This window comes from Amphiura filiformis, chromosome 20, assembly GCF_039555335.1.
Source record: "Amphiura filiformis chromosome 20, Afil_fr2py, whole genome shotgun sequence".
NCBI classification, from domain to species: Eukaryota; Metazoa; Echinodermata; class Ophiuroidea; order Amphilepidida; family Amphiuridae; genus Amphiura; species Amphiura filiformis.
Window position 1 is genome coordinate 57695797 of NC_092647.1, and position 18858 is coordinate 57714654.

The window sequence follows — 18858 nt, forward strand, 5'->3', positions numbered from 1 at the left end:
GGTCACAGTTGAGGGCGCTTTTCAAAATGACTGCCAAAACCCAATGAAAACCATATGATATGCATACACTTAAAATGATCACTTAAGAGGTATAATGTACCCAATTTTGAATTAGTATTTTTGGCAGTAAGTATAAAGAAGTCACAAAATTATTGGGAAGGTACCAGAAGGTCACAGCTGAAGGCGGTTTTCAAAATGGCCATCAAAAGTTTATGAAAAACACATAATGGTCACTTATGATGTATAATTTTCCAGATTTTGGATGAGTATTGCTGGTAGTAAAGTATAAATAAGTCAAGGTATTAATAGGAAGGTACCAAGAGGTCACAGTTGAGGGCGCTTTAAAAATTGAAGAAAATGGTTCGGGGGATGCAAAGGTAATGGTCCTAGCTCCCCTAGTATATTTCTTTTGTTTTGGATCAACATTTTGAAAAATAATTGAATTTTGGTATCCTTGCTTTAAAAAGCTAGCACTAAAATTGGATTTTATGGCTCATCATCGAGATAGTTATCATTCAATAATGATATTACTTTCAGCCGGTCTTGATCTCGGTCTCGGACTGCCTGGTCTCAGTCTCAGTCTCGGATAGGCCGGTCTCGACTACAACACTGTTGTACACTTACCACACCATGTAATCTCATGTAAATAACACAACACTGCACACAAGTTAAAGTTAGTGTCAGTGTTGTAGTCGAGATCGGCATATCCGAGACCAAGACCGAGACCAGGCAGTCCGAGACCGAGACCAAGACCGAAACAGGCAGGTCCGAGACCAAGACCGAGACCGAGATCGGGCTTCAAAGTAATGTCATTAATGAATGATAACTATCTTGGTGAACGGTACATGATGTCAGAGCCATATGAATAAAATTTTAGAGCTAGCTTTTTAAACAAGGACACAAAAATTCAATTATTTTTTAAAACATTTGATCCAAAACAAGAGAAATATACTAGGGGAGCTAGGACCACCTCCTTTGCAACCCCCAACCGAACCAAACTAGCTTTTTTAGGTTCCTGAGGTGACCCCAAAACATACTTCATAGGATTATGGCGGCTATTTTGAAAGCGCCCTTGGTACCTTCCTATAAATACCTTGACTTATTTATCATAGGTTTAGGAACCGGGGGGCTTGGGCTCAGCCCCCTCAATAATTTTGGTGCGGACTCCCCGCGCCCCCCCCCCCCCCAGTGTGGCCCACACACAAATTTTCAGCCCCCCACCAAATGCTGAAAATCTTCCGAAGCCAATGTTTATACTTTACTGCCAGCAATACTCATCAAAATCTGGTAAATTATACATCATAAGTGACCATTTTAACTGCATACATATGATTTGCATAAACTTTTGGCGGCCATTTTGAAAAGCGCCCTCAGCTGTGACCTTCTGGTACCTTCCTAATAATACTGTGACTTATTTATACTTACTGCCAATAATACTAATTCAAAATCTGGTAATTTATACCTCATAAGTGATCATTTTAAGCGTAGCCATGATTTTCATTGGATTTTGGCGGCCATTTTGAAAAGCGCCCTCAACTGTGACCTCTTGGCACCTTCCATTTAATTCCTTGACATAATTATACATTACTGCCATCAATACTAATCCAAATTGTGGTCAATTATACCTATTACCTGACTATTTTAACCGTATAATTGACGCGATTCCAAATACAGCGCGCCACCTACGATCACGCCTGGCTGATCTACTTCGCGCAGAGCATCATGGGTAAAAGTCGACATCCATGACGCTGCGTCGACGATGTTATCCATCGACCGGCTTTCCGAGGCGCTTGGGAAAATACTTTAGGCTCTCGCTTACAAAAAAAAGAAAACACTTTCAGGTCTTAAGCTTTGTTGTAAGTAGGCCTATAATAGACTTGATTAAAAAATATGATTGAGGATAGGCCTACTTAGACCCTCATAATAGTCATATGCATATCCTTTTAAAAAAAACCCCAATTTTTAAACCTTGTTTGTTTTAAGGGTAGACGAGGAGTTGTTGGTCGAAGCAACCCAAAAAATCGATTTTCATTCTCTAGATCAATAAATTATTGACAAATAACACCTTGATGTTTTGCAAAGGTTCATTCTACAAATTATATAATTTGAAAATTTGCTTAATTTATTGTTGTTAATGAGTTATGTACATTTTACAAAAGTGTTGTTGTTTCAGCCCTCTTTACAACATAACTCAAGAACCACAGGACCTACAAAATTATTTCTGTGATATTTGAATTCTTCTACACGCTCGCAAGGAAATGAGCAATGCAATTTTTGCCAAAGCTCATTACCATTCGCAAGATGTTGTGAACTACCAAATCGCAACACTTTAAAATAGTGTATTACCTTAAGTAGGCCTAATTCTCAATATTTAGAATAACGAAATACTAGTATTCAATACATATTTTAACAGCATGGACAGCGGAAAGTTTTTTTTCTGCCTCCTTTTAATTAAGTTAATTTCGACAGTTATGGTTTAGGCCTACCTCTGTGAATGTTCAGAGTGTTAGGCCTATTCCCACAAAAATAATGGGCATTAAACCCTTATTTTCAAACTTTTCCTAACCCGATCCGAGGCGCTTGGGACAATACTTTAGGCTCTCGCTTACAAGAAAAGAAAACACTGAAAAACATGATTGGGGATAGGCCTACTTAATCCCATGAATATATCCTTTAAAAAAAACCCCAATTTTAAACCTTGTTTGTTTAAAGTAAAGTAGGCCTAATCCTCAATATTTAGAATAACGAAAGATTCAATACATGTTTTAACAGCATGGACAACGTAAAGCATTTATTTTTGTTTAATAGGCCTACGATTAAAACGTTTTCGAATATTATTTCAAATGTAGGGCCTACTCTATTCCTATAGTCAACCATCTACGGTTAAAACTCGATGTCAAAAATGTTGATGTCTCTGATCGACCATCTAGGCCTATAAACCCGATGTCAAAATGTCAATTTTCGAGTTTGGGTAGGCCTATAAAAGCAAATGCTTTTGATGCAAGACAATTTCAAACAGGAAATTAAATCTAAAACACAAATTTGTGCCTTTTTTTATTTCTTGTTTGGATATCTTTTCCCATAATTATTACCATGCGTGATACATGATTAAGATAAAAGCTTTTGGTTTTCATAAATCATGTAAATGTTTTGAACGCTTGTCTTATTTTTATAGGCCTAGATGTTTTACATTTATAACCTTTTTACAAACTTGAATAGATATGAATTAATTGTTTTAAAGCATTTTTCGTGTGACGTTCCGGGATGACGCTTTTGAAACGCTCTTTGTAGCATGATGTAGGCCTACTGTATGATCACGAAAGGTCGTAAATTTAGAAGCCATTTCCTTCTTATAGCCCTATAAACAAAACACTTTCACGGTCCCCAATGTATAATGTCGGGAGAAAATAGGCCTATATACTTGCACTAAACAAATAAACCTGTTAATTTTTAAAATAAACTCTCGTGGTGCAATTCTGTCAACCAAATTACATAGGCTTATGAACCGGGGCTGGTGGCTCAGACCCCGCTCAGACCCTCAATAAATTTGGTGCGGGGCTCGAATAGGACTACCCTTCTGTATGAATAGGCACGTTTTCATTTTCATTTAGACATATAATGGCCTCCAAACTACATTGTTAAGCATGTTAAGTTATCTTGGTTTTGTCAAAAACATCAACTGCAAATTGCCCCTTGTACAGTAGGCCTATATCCTTCACCGTAAGTCGGTGTGTGCGTGTGGGGCGGGGGATGTCTCGGTTCGCGCCTTCAGTCTCAAATGAAGCAGGCCTAAACAATGCGTTCATCCCTCCAATAAAGTCCATCCCTCTTTACTTTGTAGGTTGAGTCCTTGATCTATGGGCCTGATCCATGATGCAAGAAATGTCGACCCGCCGAATTTAAACCTTTCCAATTTGGTCAAAGTCCACAATGCCGTAAAGGTTCGGCTACACTACAGTTCAGTTCTTTCCACAGTGTTGACTTATAAAAAACATGTATAGGCCTAGGCCTAGGCCTAGGTGTTTAAAATTATCCAATATTGAATATTTAGTCGAAAAAGTTTTGATTTTTCAATGTTGTGCCGACCGATAATATGACTAAAAAGAAACTCATTCCAACCAACGTGTGTTATTTGGGAGTAGGCCTAGCTAGGCCTACATTAAGAGTAAATTTCCTTGGGTTACCGGGTATGAATTATTAAAGGGAAATTTGAAATAAAGATGGTATGACATGCAAGAAAGCGGAAGTAAAAATAAAATATGAAAAAGAAACATGAATTATATTAAAATCGGACATGACAATTGTCAAATTCAAACCTTAATTGTGACCAGTGTTTACTCTCTCTGGAAATTGAGTGCGCCAAATGAAGCATTTCTCCCCAAAATTGATTCAATTTTGTCTCAGTAATTCCTCAAATTGACTAATTGTAATACAGCATTGCAAATTTTTGTGGGCCAAATATAATTTTTACTGGGCCAAATTTGAGACATACAACCTCTGAGTAAACACTGATTGTGACACGATCTGGTTCATGGGGGCCAAAGGAGGCATTTTTGAAAATTGTGTTACTGTAATCATTATTATACATTACACGCATAATAGGCTATCATTTTAAACTGAAAACACCAAAGGTCTAGCATACTTGGTTCTAAAGTTATGAAGTTTTTATGCATATTTTCTTGATATGCCTTAAAATAATGATCTTTTAAAATTCATGTACTCTTTTGCAGTTAGAAATTTTCTTCATCTTTATTATAATGCTAGAACTCTATGAGGTATTATTGAACTTATGCATTAAAGTCTCAAATTGAAATATTAACAAAAAATAAATGTTATATTTATGCGGTAGGCTATGCCTACAAAGTGTTTTTATTGCGATCGTAATTTTTTTAATGTTTGATAGTAATATAGGCCTAGGCCTAATTAAAAATAGGCCCTACAAATTTAGGCTAAAAATAAAATAAGGACAAATCAAACAATTACAATAATAACAAAAACGGCAAACCAATGTGATGCATGTTTATAAGTAATGAGACATTAAGAATCTTTTTAAAATTTACTTGAATTTCTTTGCTGGGCCTATCTCGTGCGTCGGGCCGCTAAGCGCCTTCGTGCAAAAAAAACCCCATTTTTAGAAAATGTAGGCCGATTACAAAAACGCAACACCTATAATAGTATGGATGTTCTTAAGTATGCTGGTGTTATATTATTATCGTATTACAATAAATTTAGAAAGAATTAAAACAATTTATTCTTATAACCAAAATAAAACCTATGCGGTTTCCATTTTAAAAAAAAGGACAGGCCTAGGCCTACTTCGCATTGACTAGGCTCGCGCGTATCAGGCTGAAAAGCATCGTAAAGTTTAAAAACAAAAAAGGGCGGTTTTAGAAAATGAATAACAAAAAGGAAACACATAGGCCTAGTATCAACATCAAGTTTGAGGGTTTGAGAAAAGGACATCGGTGAATATCAAACTGCAATATTTCACTTCAACACAGAAAATCTCAAAAAATTCAAAAGTACTATAAAACATTGTGTTTTAGAGTAATAAATAATCATAAGCATGGTCAGCTATGGTTGATGAAAAGGATGTCGACCCCAGACACGGAAATGCCAATTTTCACTGCCGTCGTTGGTGGCGCGCTGTATTTGGAATCGCGAGAATTGCTTTACATTGGATTTTGGTGGCCATTTTGAAAAAAGCGCCCTCACATTAAAATTCTCAGGTTACCTCATACTTGTTCCCCATGCAAAACTGGTCTAGAAAAACCATATGAGAATCTCTTCTTTTATTAGCGGGGCTTCCCTCCTTTTTAACTGGTCTAATGCAACACCATTAACATTTTCAGCGAAGTAGTGCATGATGGGGAGTTTTTATGACCAGGAGTATATACCTTAAAGTCATCCATTTTGTTTTGATAAACATGGTTGGGTTTTAAAAGTATCTCAGATGTAATTTGGGCAACAAAACTCTACAAATCAAACTCCAGCATTACTACGATTGGATCAGGGAGATGTATTTAGCATGTTTTTTCTACTGAATCAGATCGCATTATTTACACGTCACGTGATGCCCAAATTCTGTATATGCCCAAAATTTTTCTTCCATTACCTGAAAGGGCACAATGTCATTGTTATATTTACCAAGAATGAAGAAAAATAATTCACCTCGAGGGCGGGCGTAAGAACTTAAAGTTGACCATGAAAATTCTTGTTTTTTCAACTTCTGAAAATGTGAAATTTCAATGTGGCAACAGGGTATCAATCTGGCAACACTGACTCATTAAAATTGGGTAATTGTAAGACAATTGCTAAGGTTACTCAACTGTGAAGTCCGTTTGGGCAAAAAATCTACTACCTTTATGTGCGGTTTTTGCAAAGTTTGTACTTTTTCACGAGTGAAATCAGAGAAATTATGGTGTTTTTTAACCTAAATTCAACAAAAACAAGGTAGGCCTATTACCATGGCAACAAAGGGATGCTGAATTTTTAAAATATCAGTTTTTCAATATATATACCACATTGTGATACTTTGCAGGCTGCGGTAGTACATTGATAGCATCGGACACCCAAGCTAACTTCAGCTCACCAGGCTACCCAGTGAGTTATCAGAATAACCTAGACTGTAGATGGATTATTGAATCACCAGTGGGTACTACTATCCGTTTCAACATTACAGACATAAGCATAGAGTATCATTACATTTGCTACTATGATTCTGTTAAGGTGTATGATGGTAAGTGTACAGCTCAAAGCTCTTTATTTCTGAAGTCAAAATAACTTAATATTCTGACCTTTGAGGTTTTTATAATCACTTAATGGTGGTGATGTAGGCCCACTGCATTGCTTCTTTTTTCTGTCTTTCCTGCATTTAATTGGTAATGTTATTATTTTTTTCATATTAAGGACTTGAAAACTGATAAAAACATAAAGCTGGGCACCCTATTTAATGTTAGCTTTGGACAATTAATTATTTTATTGATTTTTCACCCAGGTAAGTCAGGTGGAAATAAAGAAAAAAAATTAATATCCACAGCTAATGCTAAATAGAGCGCCTCCGCCTAATGAAGATCGACTAATTATTAATATTATGTAAGTTGCACTATTCTTCAAATAACTCACAGCGTGGGGTTGAATATTTCAGGTTTCTGCCATGCCCCTGATGACTTAAATGATTCCTCCAATTACACCATATTCAAATGTCCATGTTTTATTTTTCTAGGCTTAACAACAGACATGAGAGAACTGGGTTCATTCTGTGGCCGTGTTCTGCCTCCTGCACCACTCTATTCCTCATCCAATGCTCTACTGGTTGTCTTCCATTCTGATTCCTATGTGAATGACACAGGATTTGCTGCCACGTATCAATCATGTAAGTATATCACTCAAGAGTTTCATTTGTGACACGATCTGGTCCATGGGGGCCAAAGGCGGTAAATTTGAAATTGAGATAAAGGTAAAAATATGGAGTAAAAAACAATAAAATACATAAGAAAATAGACATCAAAAAACTTCATAACTTTAGAACCAAGTATGCTAGACCTTTGGTGTTTTCAGTAAATGATAGCCTACTGTATGTATAATGTAATAATTACAGTAACTCAATTGTCAAAAATGCATCCTTTGGCCCCCATGGACCAGATCGTGTCACATTTATAGTTGTTTTTCAGATCAATAGTGATATTTTCCTAACTATTTCTGAGTTTTCGATAACATGTTATGTCACCTTGCGTACAGATGTCCAGGCTCACTGCACTTTGTGCAGGACTCATTCCCATAGTTTGGTGTTTGTTTGAATAGCTAGTCACATCCATGATCCAGAGAATACATTCCTATGTCCGGATTTATTGCATTGTGACAACACCATGACAGCATTTTTCAAAATAATGTGTGTACCAAAACCATCCAGAAAGAGTTTTGATTCATGGGGTCCAAAGAACCCACTTCAGACAGCTTAAGGGAGGTTCCCTTTACAGTCAAATAAACTTGAGATTATCAAAACTTATGTGCTTTCATGCATCATCATTAACCCTAACACTGAACACTGCTGTTTGCTATCAGAAGTTAAAGAAGAAACAGAAAAGGAGAGAACAAATTTGTTCTTGTTATCTTTTTTGTTTCTATAGCATGACAAAGCAAGATCGACACTTTGACCATATGGGGTTACGCCATCATTGTCAAGTATGGGATCTGTGTATATGTGACACGATCTGGTCCATGGGGGCCAAAGGAGGCATTTTTGAAAATTGAGTTTCTTTAATTATTACATTATACTTACAATAGGCTACCATTTACTGAAAACACCAAAGGCTTGGTTCTGAAGTTCTGAAGTTGTTTGATGTATATTTTCTTATGTATTTTATTGTTTTTTACTCCATATTTTTACCTTTATCTCAGTTTCAAATTTGCCGCCTTTGGACCAGATCATGTCACATATGTACCCTCATATGACCAAACTAGTTTTTAGTAAGCAGACAGGATCAGGTGCTTCTTACCTTACTAGGATTTAATAAAATGTGTCTGATTGCTTCTACAGATTGTGGTGGGTCATACAATACCCAGCATGGTATCATATCAAGTCCTCTATATCCTAGCAATTATCCAGCCAACCAGAATTGTACATGGACCATCCAGGTGCTAGCTGGTTATACTATCTTGGTGGATTTCAGACGTATGGCTATCCAGAGTTCCAGTGGATGTAGCAATGATTACTTAGAGGTAAGATTCAAATTGGCAGCAATAACTTGTTTTTTATCCATCTTTTGTTCATTGTACGAGGGGGTATCCAAAAGTTTTTGACATCACCCAGAAGGGAAAGAGCTACACCGATGAAATTTTGTCAGTGTAATCACTGGTCCTTATGTACATTATGGTCCAAAAATGGTCTCATAAGTATGTTTACTTTTTTTCAGAGGTGGCGCTAGATGGGAAGTAGTCGCATAACCTTTTCATGATAAGATCTTCCACTTTCTTGAGTTTTTTCACTGTAGCCGCATCACCCGTAAGTGATGGACATCCACTTCTTGGCTCATCTGTGAGGGACATGTGGCCAGTTTGGAAATTTCTTTTTCAAAAAGCAATAGTGCCATATCATGGACAATCATCACCGTAGATTGCTTTCATTTCATCATAGATTTTCTGAGCATTTGTAAGCCTAACCCTTCAAATGCAGGAACTTAATCACGCCGCGTGCCTCAATTTTCACCATCTTGCAGGTTATGCGCCTACTGTAAAGAAAGTAAACATACTTATGAGACCATTTTTGGACCATAATGTACATTAGGACCAGTGATTACACTGACAAAATTTCATCAGTATAGCTCTTTCACTTCTGGGTGATGTCAAAAACTTTTGGATACCCCCTCGTATTTCTCTATTTTTTTCAATCCGTCTTTACTTGTAACATTTGATGTTGAAGTCATAGATAACAAAATGAAAAGAAAAGAGTTATGAATTTCCATGTTTGTTGTCTACAAAACTCAAAAATTTCAAATGTCACCATGTGAAGGGTTTTCACAGATCACATCACTTATTTATTATGTCTCAAATGTTTATTGTTTTCAACCTGGTGAGCATACAAATGGGAGCAATATACAAAGTGTTAACACCACAACTTTCAAGCACAAAGAGTGCAGTGTCTAATCCATAGCATTTATTCAGAAATGTTGGCATTTTCTTAGAACTAAAGATTTGTACTTGGGTACTTATCACTGCAGTCTTCTTACAAAATTTGTTCGGCTTATATATATAAGGCAACCAAATAAGACTCATCACTCATGTGTATTGATATAGAATGGCATGCACATAGTTGATGGTTTGTGCATAATGCCTGACTGATGCATGCTTTAATGTGAACTTACACAAGCATGAGTTGCAACTTTGACCTCTACAGTAACAGAAACACAACCACACCAACATGTGTTGAAGTCCGCTATATTGGGCCATACCAGTTGAAATCCATACTCCCCCTATTGAAGACATGACCTTAAACTGCTCCCCCAATGAGTGTTGATTTCAAGTCAAGTCACCCATTCAGGTTACCCATCTGAAATTCACAATCCCTGTGTGGAAGATTAAGATAATATGGATTCCAACTGGAATAGCCCATTAACTTAGACAAATTCTAACCGATTCTACTTTTTGTATTGTTATCTAGTTACGTAGTGGCCTATCATCCACCTCGCCACCCCTTGGCAATGCCAATGGACGCTACTGTGGAACCAGCCAACCATCAAGGTTAGAGACACCAAGTAACACACTCAGGTTGACATTTATATCTGATGGTAGTGGACCAGGCACGGCTGGCTTCCAACTCTCATTCCTGGCTGTACAAGAAGGTTAGTTTGAAAGGCATTATTATAACGCAGTAAGCTGTATCTTGGGAGTTTTGGTACAGTGATTTGTAAAATAGCATGATCCTCCCATTTGTTAGCACTACCATCATGACCATAAAAAGGATGGACTTATATAATTTGATCAGCTGATATGTGGTCAAACTGTTAAGAGGGCACATGGCTCAGTGGTTATGGCCTTGGACTCATAATCTGAGAGCTTGCTCGACGTGCGTGGGTTCGATTCCCCGTCCCACCACCGTGTTGCGCCCTTGGGCAAGGCGCTTTGCCTCGCTTGCCTCACCCCACCCAGTTGCAATGGGAAGCTGTTAGGGGTAGTCACAGTCATTGTACTGATGGACCCTGCGCCACTTGTAGGCTGCAAACGTGGTTCCGACATATTCTAATGACGGCGGAATAAATGTAAAGCACTTTGAGGCTGTTTACGGCATAAAGCGCTATACAAATCTCTACATCTTTTTATTTATTTAACTCACGGCAAGCCAAGACTGGTAGTGTGGTAAGCTTAATCTGGACATGTTATTCGTCAGTGCATTTACAAGTGTTGAAAGGATTTATTCAGTCACTATGTCTGTCTCTCCCAGAGTTGATATTGATTCAAGCACCTTGAATTTTAAGCTGTTGCAATGGTCATAGAATTACTTAATACTAAATTCAATTCTCTTTCCAGGTTGTGAAGATGTTCTAGCTAAAGGTTTGGCCATCTCATCAGACCGTGATTTTGTAGTTATGAATTATACCAAGTACGGAGTTACCGTGAAAATGTACTAGTTTTTTTTTTGTGATGTTTAAAATGAACTCTCCATTTATTTGTCTGATGGTTATTCATTTCTTGACAGGTTGTGGAGGTCATCGAGTTTTGAGTCAAGCAGATTATGGATTTGAAGGGTATGAATTGACGTCACAGAATTACCCCCAGAATTACCCGCCAAATGCAGAGTGTGTATGGATCATCACGGCACCTGCCACAGAAGCTATCCAATTAGACTTCATGGATCCATTCTATATTGAACCTTTGGGAGGGTAAGTCTCAATTTTGCTATTTTAGGTTATTTATTTCTCAAAAACCTAAAAATTAATGTTTTTGAACTCCAAACAAAACCAAAAATGCTTTCTGTGTTTTTGTCTGGATATCTGCATGATAGAAGAACTTATATGGGCTATTTATAGCATCTATTAAAGTGTAAAAATGGCCTTCTGAGTCATTGCTGTAAGCCTTGCGTTTTTCTGGATATCTTGGTGTCTTGCTGATTAAAGTGTCTCTCAAAAGCATAGGTTTACTTATTAGTTTGAAATACTTTACGGTATTTTGAACATATATTTTGATAAGTAATAAATCTTATAAAGAAATACATAACTCCAAAATGAAAATAAAACGGTCTTACCTAATTTGATTGTGAATTGAAGTTCAGTTTGCCATTTGAACAGGATTGTTGAAGTATTTTTATTGTTAAAAACTTAGATTTCACTTAATAATGTTATGATTTTTTCAAAGAACTTTGTAAAAAATAAAAAAAACATTAAGTCGTCAACACCACAAGATTTCTTTTGCACAGGTTCACAGTTGCCAAGGTACCAGGCTGGTACACACAGAGTACCTACAATGTACACAGTATCAATGCTGTTACTGCAGTGGCACTGCACTGGTACTCCCCTGGTACTGCATATTGCCATTGACGACAGTGTACCTGTGCAGACTGCCCCAATAGGAATCTGGTAACATATGTCAGAACTTAATTTATGCTTATGGAACAATTGAAAGTATTTTCCACTATCTGGTTTCAAGTGATACAAAGTTGTTGAATTCTGCATTATGTTTTTCATAGCCACCATACAAATCTAGTGTAGAAATTATAGGGAAGGTTCCAAGTTAAGTGTCAGATAATGTGCCGTTAAGACAAGGAATTGTCTTCTAGTGTAGACATTGAAATTATATTATTTGACCATGTTACAATGACAAAACTATTTCTGCCAAACAGGAAAGGTAACGAGGAGATAAAACCCGGTACCACTACCACTCCCCTCCCAGAAATCAGGTATACCTTCATGATTTGTTTTCACAGGTTTTATCATCTAGCTGCTATTTGCTGCAAACACTTTGGGAGCTTGTAATGCTGACATTAATGACTGCTAGCTATAGGTATTATGTATAGAGGCTACTTAAATTGTCTCATCTGTCTTGCAATGTTCAGTTTTATGTGTTAACCTGTATGTTAATTACTTTAACTTTGCATTTGGCTTAGAATATGAGTTGATGTCTTAAAAAGCACATAATGGTAACTGCTTGGGGCACATTAAAGTCAACTGCATGGGCTGCTTGGTGCACAAAAGGTGTAACCGGTGCCGCTAAGGTTAAACAAAAGTAGTTAACCCATTTGTGCTCCAGACAGCCAATTTAGTTAGCCTTTTGTGCTCAAAGCAGATGATAGATCTCTTATATGGAGACTGGGTCATGATATTGTATAGTATCAGGTGTGGATTGCAGGGCAGGGGTACCAGCCCTCAGCAAGTCTGCAAAATCTTGCTAGATCAGTCTATTTTAACCAATTTTCACTTCTCAGCACCTGGTAATTTGACCATTTTTGAATCACGAGTCTGCACCTGCACCTGATTATATAACTCGCTCAGATTCTATAGTCATTTGTTTGGTGCAATATTGCACCATGTGACCATTTATTATATCTGCCATAAAGCTAACCATCTTGATGTTGAAAAGTTATGCTGTTATCTATTCGATACACATGCAATTGACGTTACCATCACATGTATATTTGGTTAGATAATGGACAATTTCATTTTTTTAGTTTTCATGCAACTCACTTGAAATTTATATTTCACATCAACTTGACAAACATGTACCAAATGACAAGAATGAATTATATGAAACAAAATGCAAATTGCTTTATGTGATAGGAAAACATATCAAGTTTCTCACTGCATGTCACTCATAAGTTGTTTTAATGTTTGAATACTATTGCCAGAATGTCTTACTAATCTGAGCTAGATGATAAGTGTTTGAAGCAGCTAGGCAGAATATCAATACTCCAGGATGGGAAATGGTTTAGCTATTGGGTCTGGTCTTCACAATCCCATGGGTAGCATATGTGGGGACACCCCCACCCCCAAATATAGAAATTTTGACAATTGATATTTTCATCACACAGTGGCATAGCCAGTAGACCAAGGAGACTTCAGTCCATTGAGAAATCATGGACCCTCGTTGCATCGCAAGTCATCAGAAACACAATAGTCACAGAGCTGTGTGTACTGACAGTCCATAATAATTATTATTAACAAAATTTGCCAAAATCTGGCCTGTTTCAATCCAAAAGTAACCTAATTTGGGCCCATTTTAAAAGCATTAATGTTTCAAATTTACACACACATTGAAATCAGGAGGCCACTGAGTGGGGGAGGTGGGTGTCACGTCACTGACAAAACATGTTTGACATGAACACTCATGGGTGAAATAACAGGTTCTTATTTTGTCAGTACATTCACAAAAAGTATTTGTCCCCCTGTTCGGAAAACCTGGCTATGCCACTGATGGTGAATATGGTCGGGTGCTGCATGGGCTTGGTTTCAGTGTGGAGTCTCAGTACAAGCACATTAATGTCTGCATTTTGTTTATAATAATTAACACTTTCAACACAGTAAAAGTAAGTCTTGCTAAATGAATTTGCATTTCTTCATTTGGGCACAAATGAATTGCATTAGTAATATTAATAGAAGCTTATGCTGGCGGTGCACTGCCATATTCAATGAAAATGGTGATAATTTATGTTCTTTTAAGCTTTTGTTGTATTTTTGCAAAATATTTGTATTAAATGTGACATCATCAAGTAAAATTAATAACCTGTTGCTTGATTTGATATACAGATTAGGCAACAAAAAAAAAGGTTTGTCTCAAAGCTCGCGTGCGCATTTGTAAAATCACACAATTTGACAAAAAAGAAATGCGGAAATTTTTTTTATTTCAAAATTTTCAAATTTTTTTAGTTTTTTCCAGAAAAATTGGGCGAAAATCAGACTTAAAAATAATCGCATTTCACATTGGTTTTCAAACCACTTGTGAGCTTTGAGACAAACCTTTTTTTTTTTTGGCCTTAGCCTAATTATTTTATATGTGGGTGATTGTAGAATCTGTTGCAAAATGCTGATAAAAAAGAGAGACGGGAAGAAAACATGGAGTTGGAGTTGGAACTGGGTGGAAATACAACTCTCTTTTTTGTCCTAATTCAAATTTTGAATTGTGAAAACTTGTTGTCCATGGGTGAGAATATATAACAAAATTTTTTTTAAAAAGGACAATAATTTTGCTTCACAAATTATTGCTTTTTCTTGATTGTGTCATATAATGTGCTGGTGAAGTTAACTAAATCATACTAATGTAATGCTAGCTGTTGCTCAAATGATTCTTGGTATTTGGTTCTGTACTATATAAACATGGTGGTTGGTGCGGCTCATCTTCTTATAGGAATGCAAAGGTACTGCTGCCATTGTAAGCTTCATCATCATGTGGGTAAAACTGTTACAAACATAACCAAGATAATAATCATTCAACATAATAACCATAAATTGATTTGCCTGTTTCTGCATGGCAGTGGAGGAGATAATACGACCCAGAGCCTGAATACAGATTTCACTACAACTACTGCTCCACCAGAGAATGTTACATATAGGTATTAAGTTTTTACTTGTTGCTCTATTCCTTGATTAAAAGATAAAAAATACAGTGAAGTGTATTCTATCAAGCTAGAGGCATGTGTAACGAGTTACTTACATGGTCAAGTCACAAGTCAAGGTGACTCAGTAGTTGAGTCACAAAGTCGAGTCATAAGCTGATGAGCGTGAATCAAAATAAGTCAAGTGAGACATATTAGTCAAGTTGAGTCCTAGGTGAATCAAGCACCATCACCAGCACAGTGTGAAGTAATAGTCCCTCAAGTCATTTTATGCTGTGTGATTTTAAATTCATAACCTCATTAATATATGCATCAAGTGCGATCCAATCACAGATAATAACTTTTAAATACGCGGACGCAAATGCAAGTCATTGAAAAAGTATAATGACTGCATCTCGTGACGTAGCTAAAAGTACGCTCTACAATGACCGCGTTACGCGTTCGAACAATTTACGTGGATGCTGGCCGCTGTATTTCGACATCGCATGATTGCGTGCTAGTGTGATTGGTCGCTAGCGTTATTTTCTTAATGGGCTATTCGATTTTTTACAGGGAAAACAACAGATAAAGTTTAAATTGTGTTCTGTTTTCAAATTAAAAGAAGAAAATGTGACGTAAATTGAATTAAAAAGTGAAAAGTGATTTATGAATGAGGTTAATGACTTTGCATCAGTTATTTTGTCGGTATTGTGAAATATCTAAACATTGTGGTTTGGACCTCGGGATATTCCTCGGTTCCAAAGCACAATGTTTAGATATTTCACAATACCCTCAAAACAACTGATGCACAGTCATTAACCTCTAATCGTTGAAGTGATATTAATTATGATGACTACAAAACAGATTTGTTACGACTTTGGCTAAGGGTGTTTTTTTTATAAGGAATGTCCAACTCCTTTTTCACACAACTTCTGTGTGGTATTTGAATTAATCAACCAATAGATAATGTGGTATATGAATCAGTACTCTGGCATATCTTCAACAGTTACTCTTAAACTTGGGATCAACATAAGTTGCAGATACTTGGCTTATCAATTTTGCTGGTTGTTCTTGTTTACTGCTGGTACTTTCCAGCTTTGTAATTTCTATCACAATGTTTGCTCTGATTGGAAATTAAGACTGAGCATTAGGCTATACCAGGTGAAATCCATACACCGCCTATATGGAAGACATGACCTATTCTCCCACATAAGGGGGTGTAGATTTCAATTGGTGCTGTCCATTCAGGTAACCTCATTTGAAATTCACACTTCCTGTGTGGAAGATTAAGGTCTTGTCTTCCATAGGGGGTGTGTCAAATGGAATAAACCATTCTGAATGGGCTATTCCATTTAAAATCCTCACTACCCCTGTGGAAGATTTTGGAAATATCTTCCACAGGGGGAGTATGAATTTCAAAGTACATTAGGTAGCTCCATTTCAAACTCACCCTCACTCTGTGGAACATTCAGGTTGAATCTTTCTCAGAGGGTGTATGATATTCAAATGGAACTGCTTAAATTGTGCTACTTCCATTTGAAATTCATACTCCCCTGTGGAAGATATTTCCAAAATCTTCCACAGGGGAGTGTGGATTTTAAAAGGAATAGCCCAATTTCATCAACATTCTGATTGAGATCTGTAATAGGAGTAACCAATGCATAATACATCACATCAGTGTACTAGTAATGATATATTAATTTGGCTGTTTGTGCATGGCAGTGAAGGAGCTAATACGACGTCACAGAGCCCTGATATGGATTCCGGTACAACTCGTCCACCAGTGAATATTACGGCTAGGTATTTAGATTTTGTTTGCTGTGTGTAAGCTGGGCCAGGTGTGTAGCCGGCCTTGTATAAGATTGCAAAACTTCTGATCTAGCTTATAGTGTATGGGTGTGAAGGTAGTGGGACAATTAGTATTTCTTGCTGCCTGTTAGGCCCATATCCAGAGTGTGCAGGGTGTGATGTACCCTTCCCAATTCACCTGAAGGTCCACTTTTTTCACAATATTTTTTAAAATGTACTAAAATGTGCTTTCTGGAGGCCAAAAAAAAAAAGGTTTGTCTCACATCCCCCATGCGCATTGGATTTCTGATGGTTAAAACATTCAAAAATTAAATTTTATTTCACTATTGTTATTTTATTTTCAAAAATGAAGACAAATTGCCATTGGCAAAACATAATGGGCCAAAACCGGTGAGTTTTAAAGGGGCAAAAGACCTAGCTGAACACCTAATTTATTGATAAAATAAAAACTGCATACCACATTGGATTTGTAATCGCGGGGGACATGAGATAAACCTTTTGGGGAGGGGGCTGAGTAAAATTGTTTACTGGCAAGTGATTGTTTTCCAAAAGAGTCAATTTCTTGGAAGTCCCATCCCCAAAAATATCCTGGCTATGGGCCTGCTGTCTGATGCCATGCATCGTAATTGTTGAATTTGCGTGGATTTGGTGATGGTAACTTAACATAAACTTCTGTATTTCTTTGATGAATTCATATCACTGTAATTACTTGTGAGCTATCTGAAAACTTGAAAAATTGATCTATTTCTTTAACTTTGTTGGCCCAACAAATCAATATCTGTGTTTTCACACTTATGTAATGAAAATACAACGTAAACCTGGAAGTCAAATCTAAGGCCATCATTAAGTGGATTTTAAGAGCACCTTACTAGAAAAAGGAGATAATGATAAACGGTAACGATTAACAGAATTTATAGCGCCTTAGCATAAGTATGATCCTGGATTCACTTTTTTGTTTAGTTAATTTGTTATTATTCTGTAATAAGAAAGGAATAAAAACAAGATTACCAAAAGTAGATTCTATAAGATATTATTTGAGTGGTACCAAATAGACAGGGCATATATGATAGATATCAAAATGCCTTGCATTAAATCTTGCATAGTGTAAATTCACCTGTCAAATTGAGAAACATCACTAAATGACTCATATGAATTCTTCATGCTTTACTCAAAACCTTGAACAAGTTGGATAGATGGTTCACCAAAAAAGTCTATTAGTAAGAGCTTATTAACAATTCCTAAACAAATTGGTGTTAATCAAAATTTAGAAGTGTGTGCGTTATTAGAAATGCCTACTTCTTCGACACACCTTTTTGTTTTGTGGATCTACTCTGAATATCTTCTGCAGCTTCTCTTACTTGTACTGTTCTTAAGGTGTGGTGGAATGTACCTCAAGTGTTGTAATTTCTGTCTCTGAAGTTGGATTAGGAAATCAAGCTGAATCATTATAATTTTGTTAAGTGTTACTGTCTGTGTAATGCATGTATCATTACTGTTCCTTGCAATCATGCTATGTTTTATGCATTTTGAATTTTTCAGGTTTATGTACTTAAAATTGTGTGTATTTTATGCATATTAGTTCATAAATACTGAGCACAAGCATGAGTATTAATCTGAATAAGTTGATGATAATATTTGTGGCCCAACATGGCCACTATGATAGCACACTTGTTTGCCTTCTATCAGATTAAAACAACTTGGTCTCTAATGGACCTTAAATTTTCTTGCATCATGTTCATTAAGCACTTTGGGCAACTTCACTGTCTTGTGCCGTGTGTGTGTGTCTAATTTTGACAGCTTTGCATAATTTGCATTTGTTGATGTATGTATGATATTTGCAACTGTAGCAGCACTTCAAATTTATATTTTACTAATCACTTAAGCTTTTTGTTTTTTTAGGTGTTCGTAACAAATTTGAACATAATCTTTTTCTTTTGACAGAGCCTAAGGCCAATGGAAGTGTATTTTTAGTTTCCTAGTACCCACTCTTGTCAGGTTATCAATTTGACCAAACCTTCATTCTTTAGAAT

The 18858-nt window shown here is 36.6% G+C and overlaps 1 protein-coding gene across 1 annotated transcript in view; it reads left to right on the top strand.

Moving 5' to 3' along the window:
- Positions 1-18858, top strand: part of LOC140142103 (cubilin-like) — a 167333-nt gene that overhangs the window by 111719 nt on the left and 36756 nt on the right. Inside the window, 8 exon segments of the mRNA XM_072164062.1 lie at positions 6542-6739; positions 7226-7375; positions 8540-8721; positions 10160-10340; positions 11195-11378; positions 12335-12391; positions 14960-15037; positions 16742-16819. Coding sequence (XP_072020163.1) covers positions 6542-6739; positions 7226-7375; positions 8540-8721; positions 10160-10340; positions 11195-11378; positions 12335-12391; positions 14960-15037; positions 16742-16819 — 1108 coding nt within the window.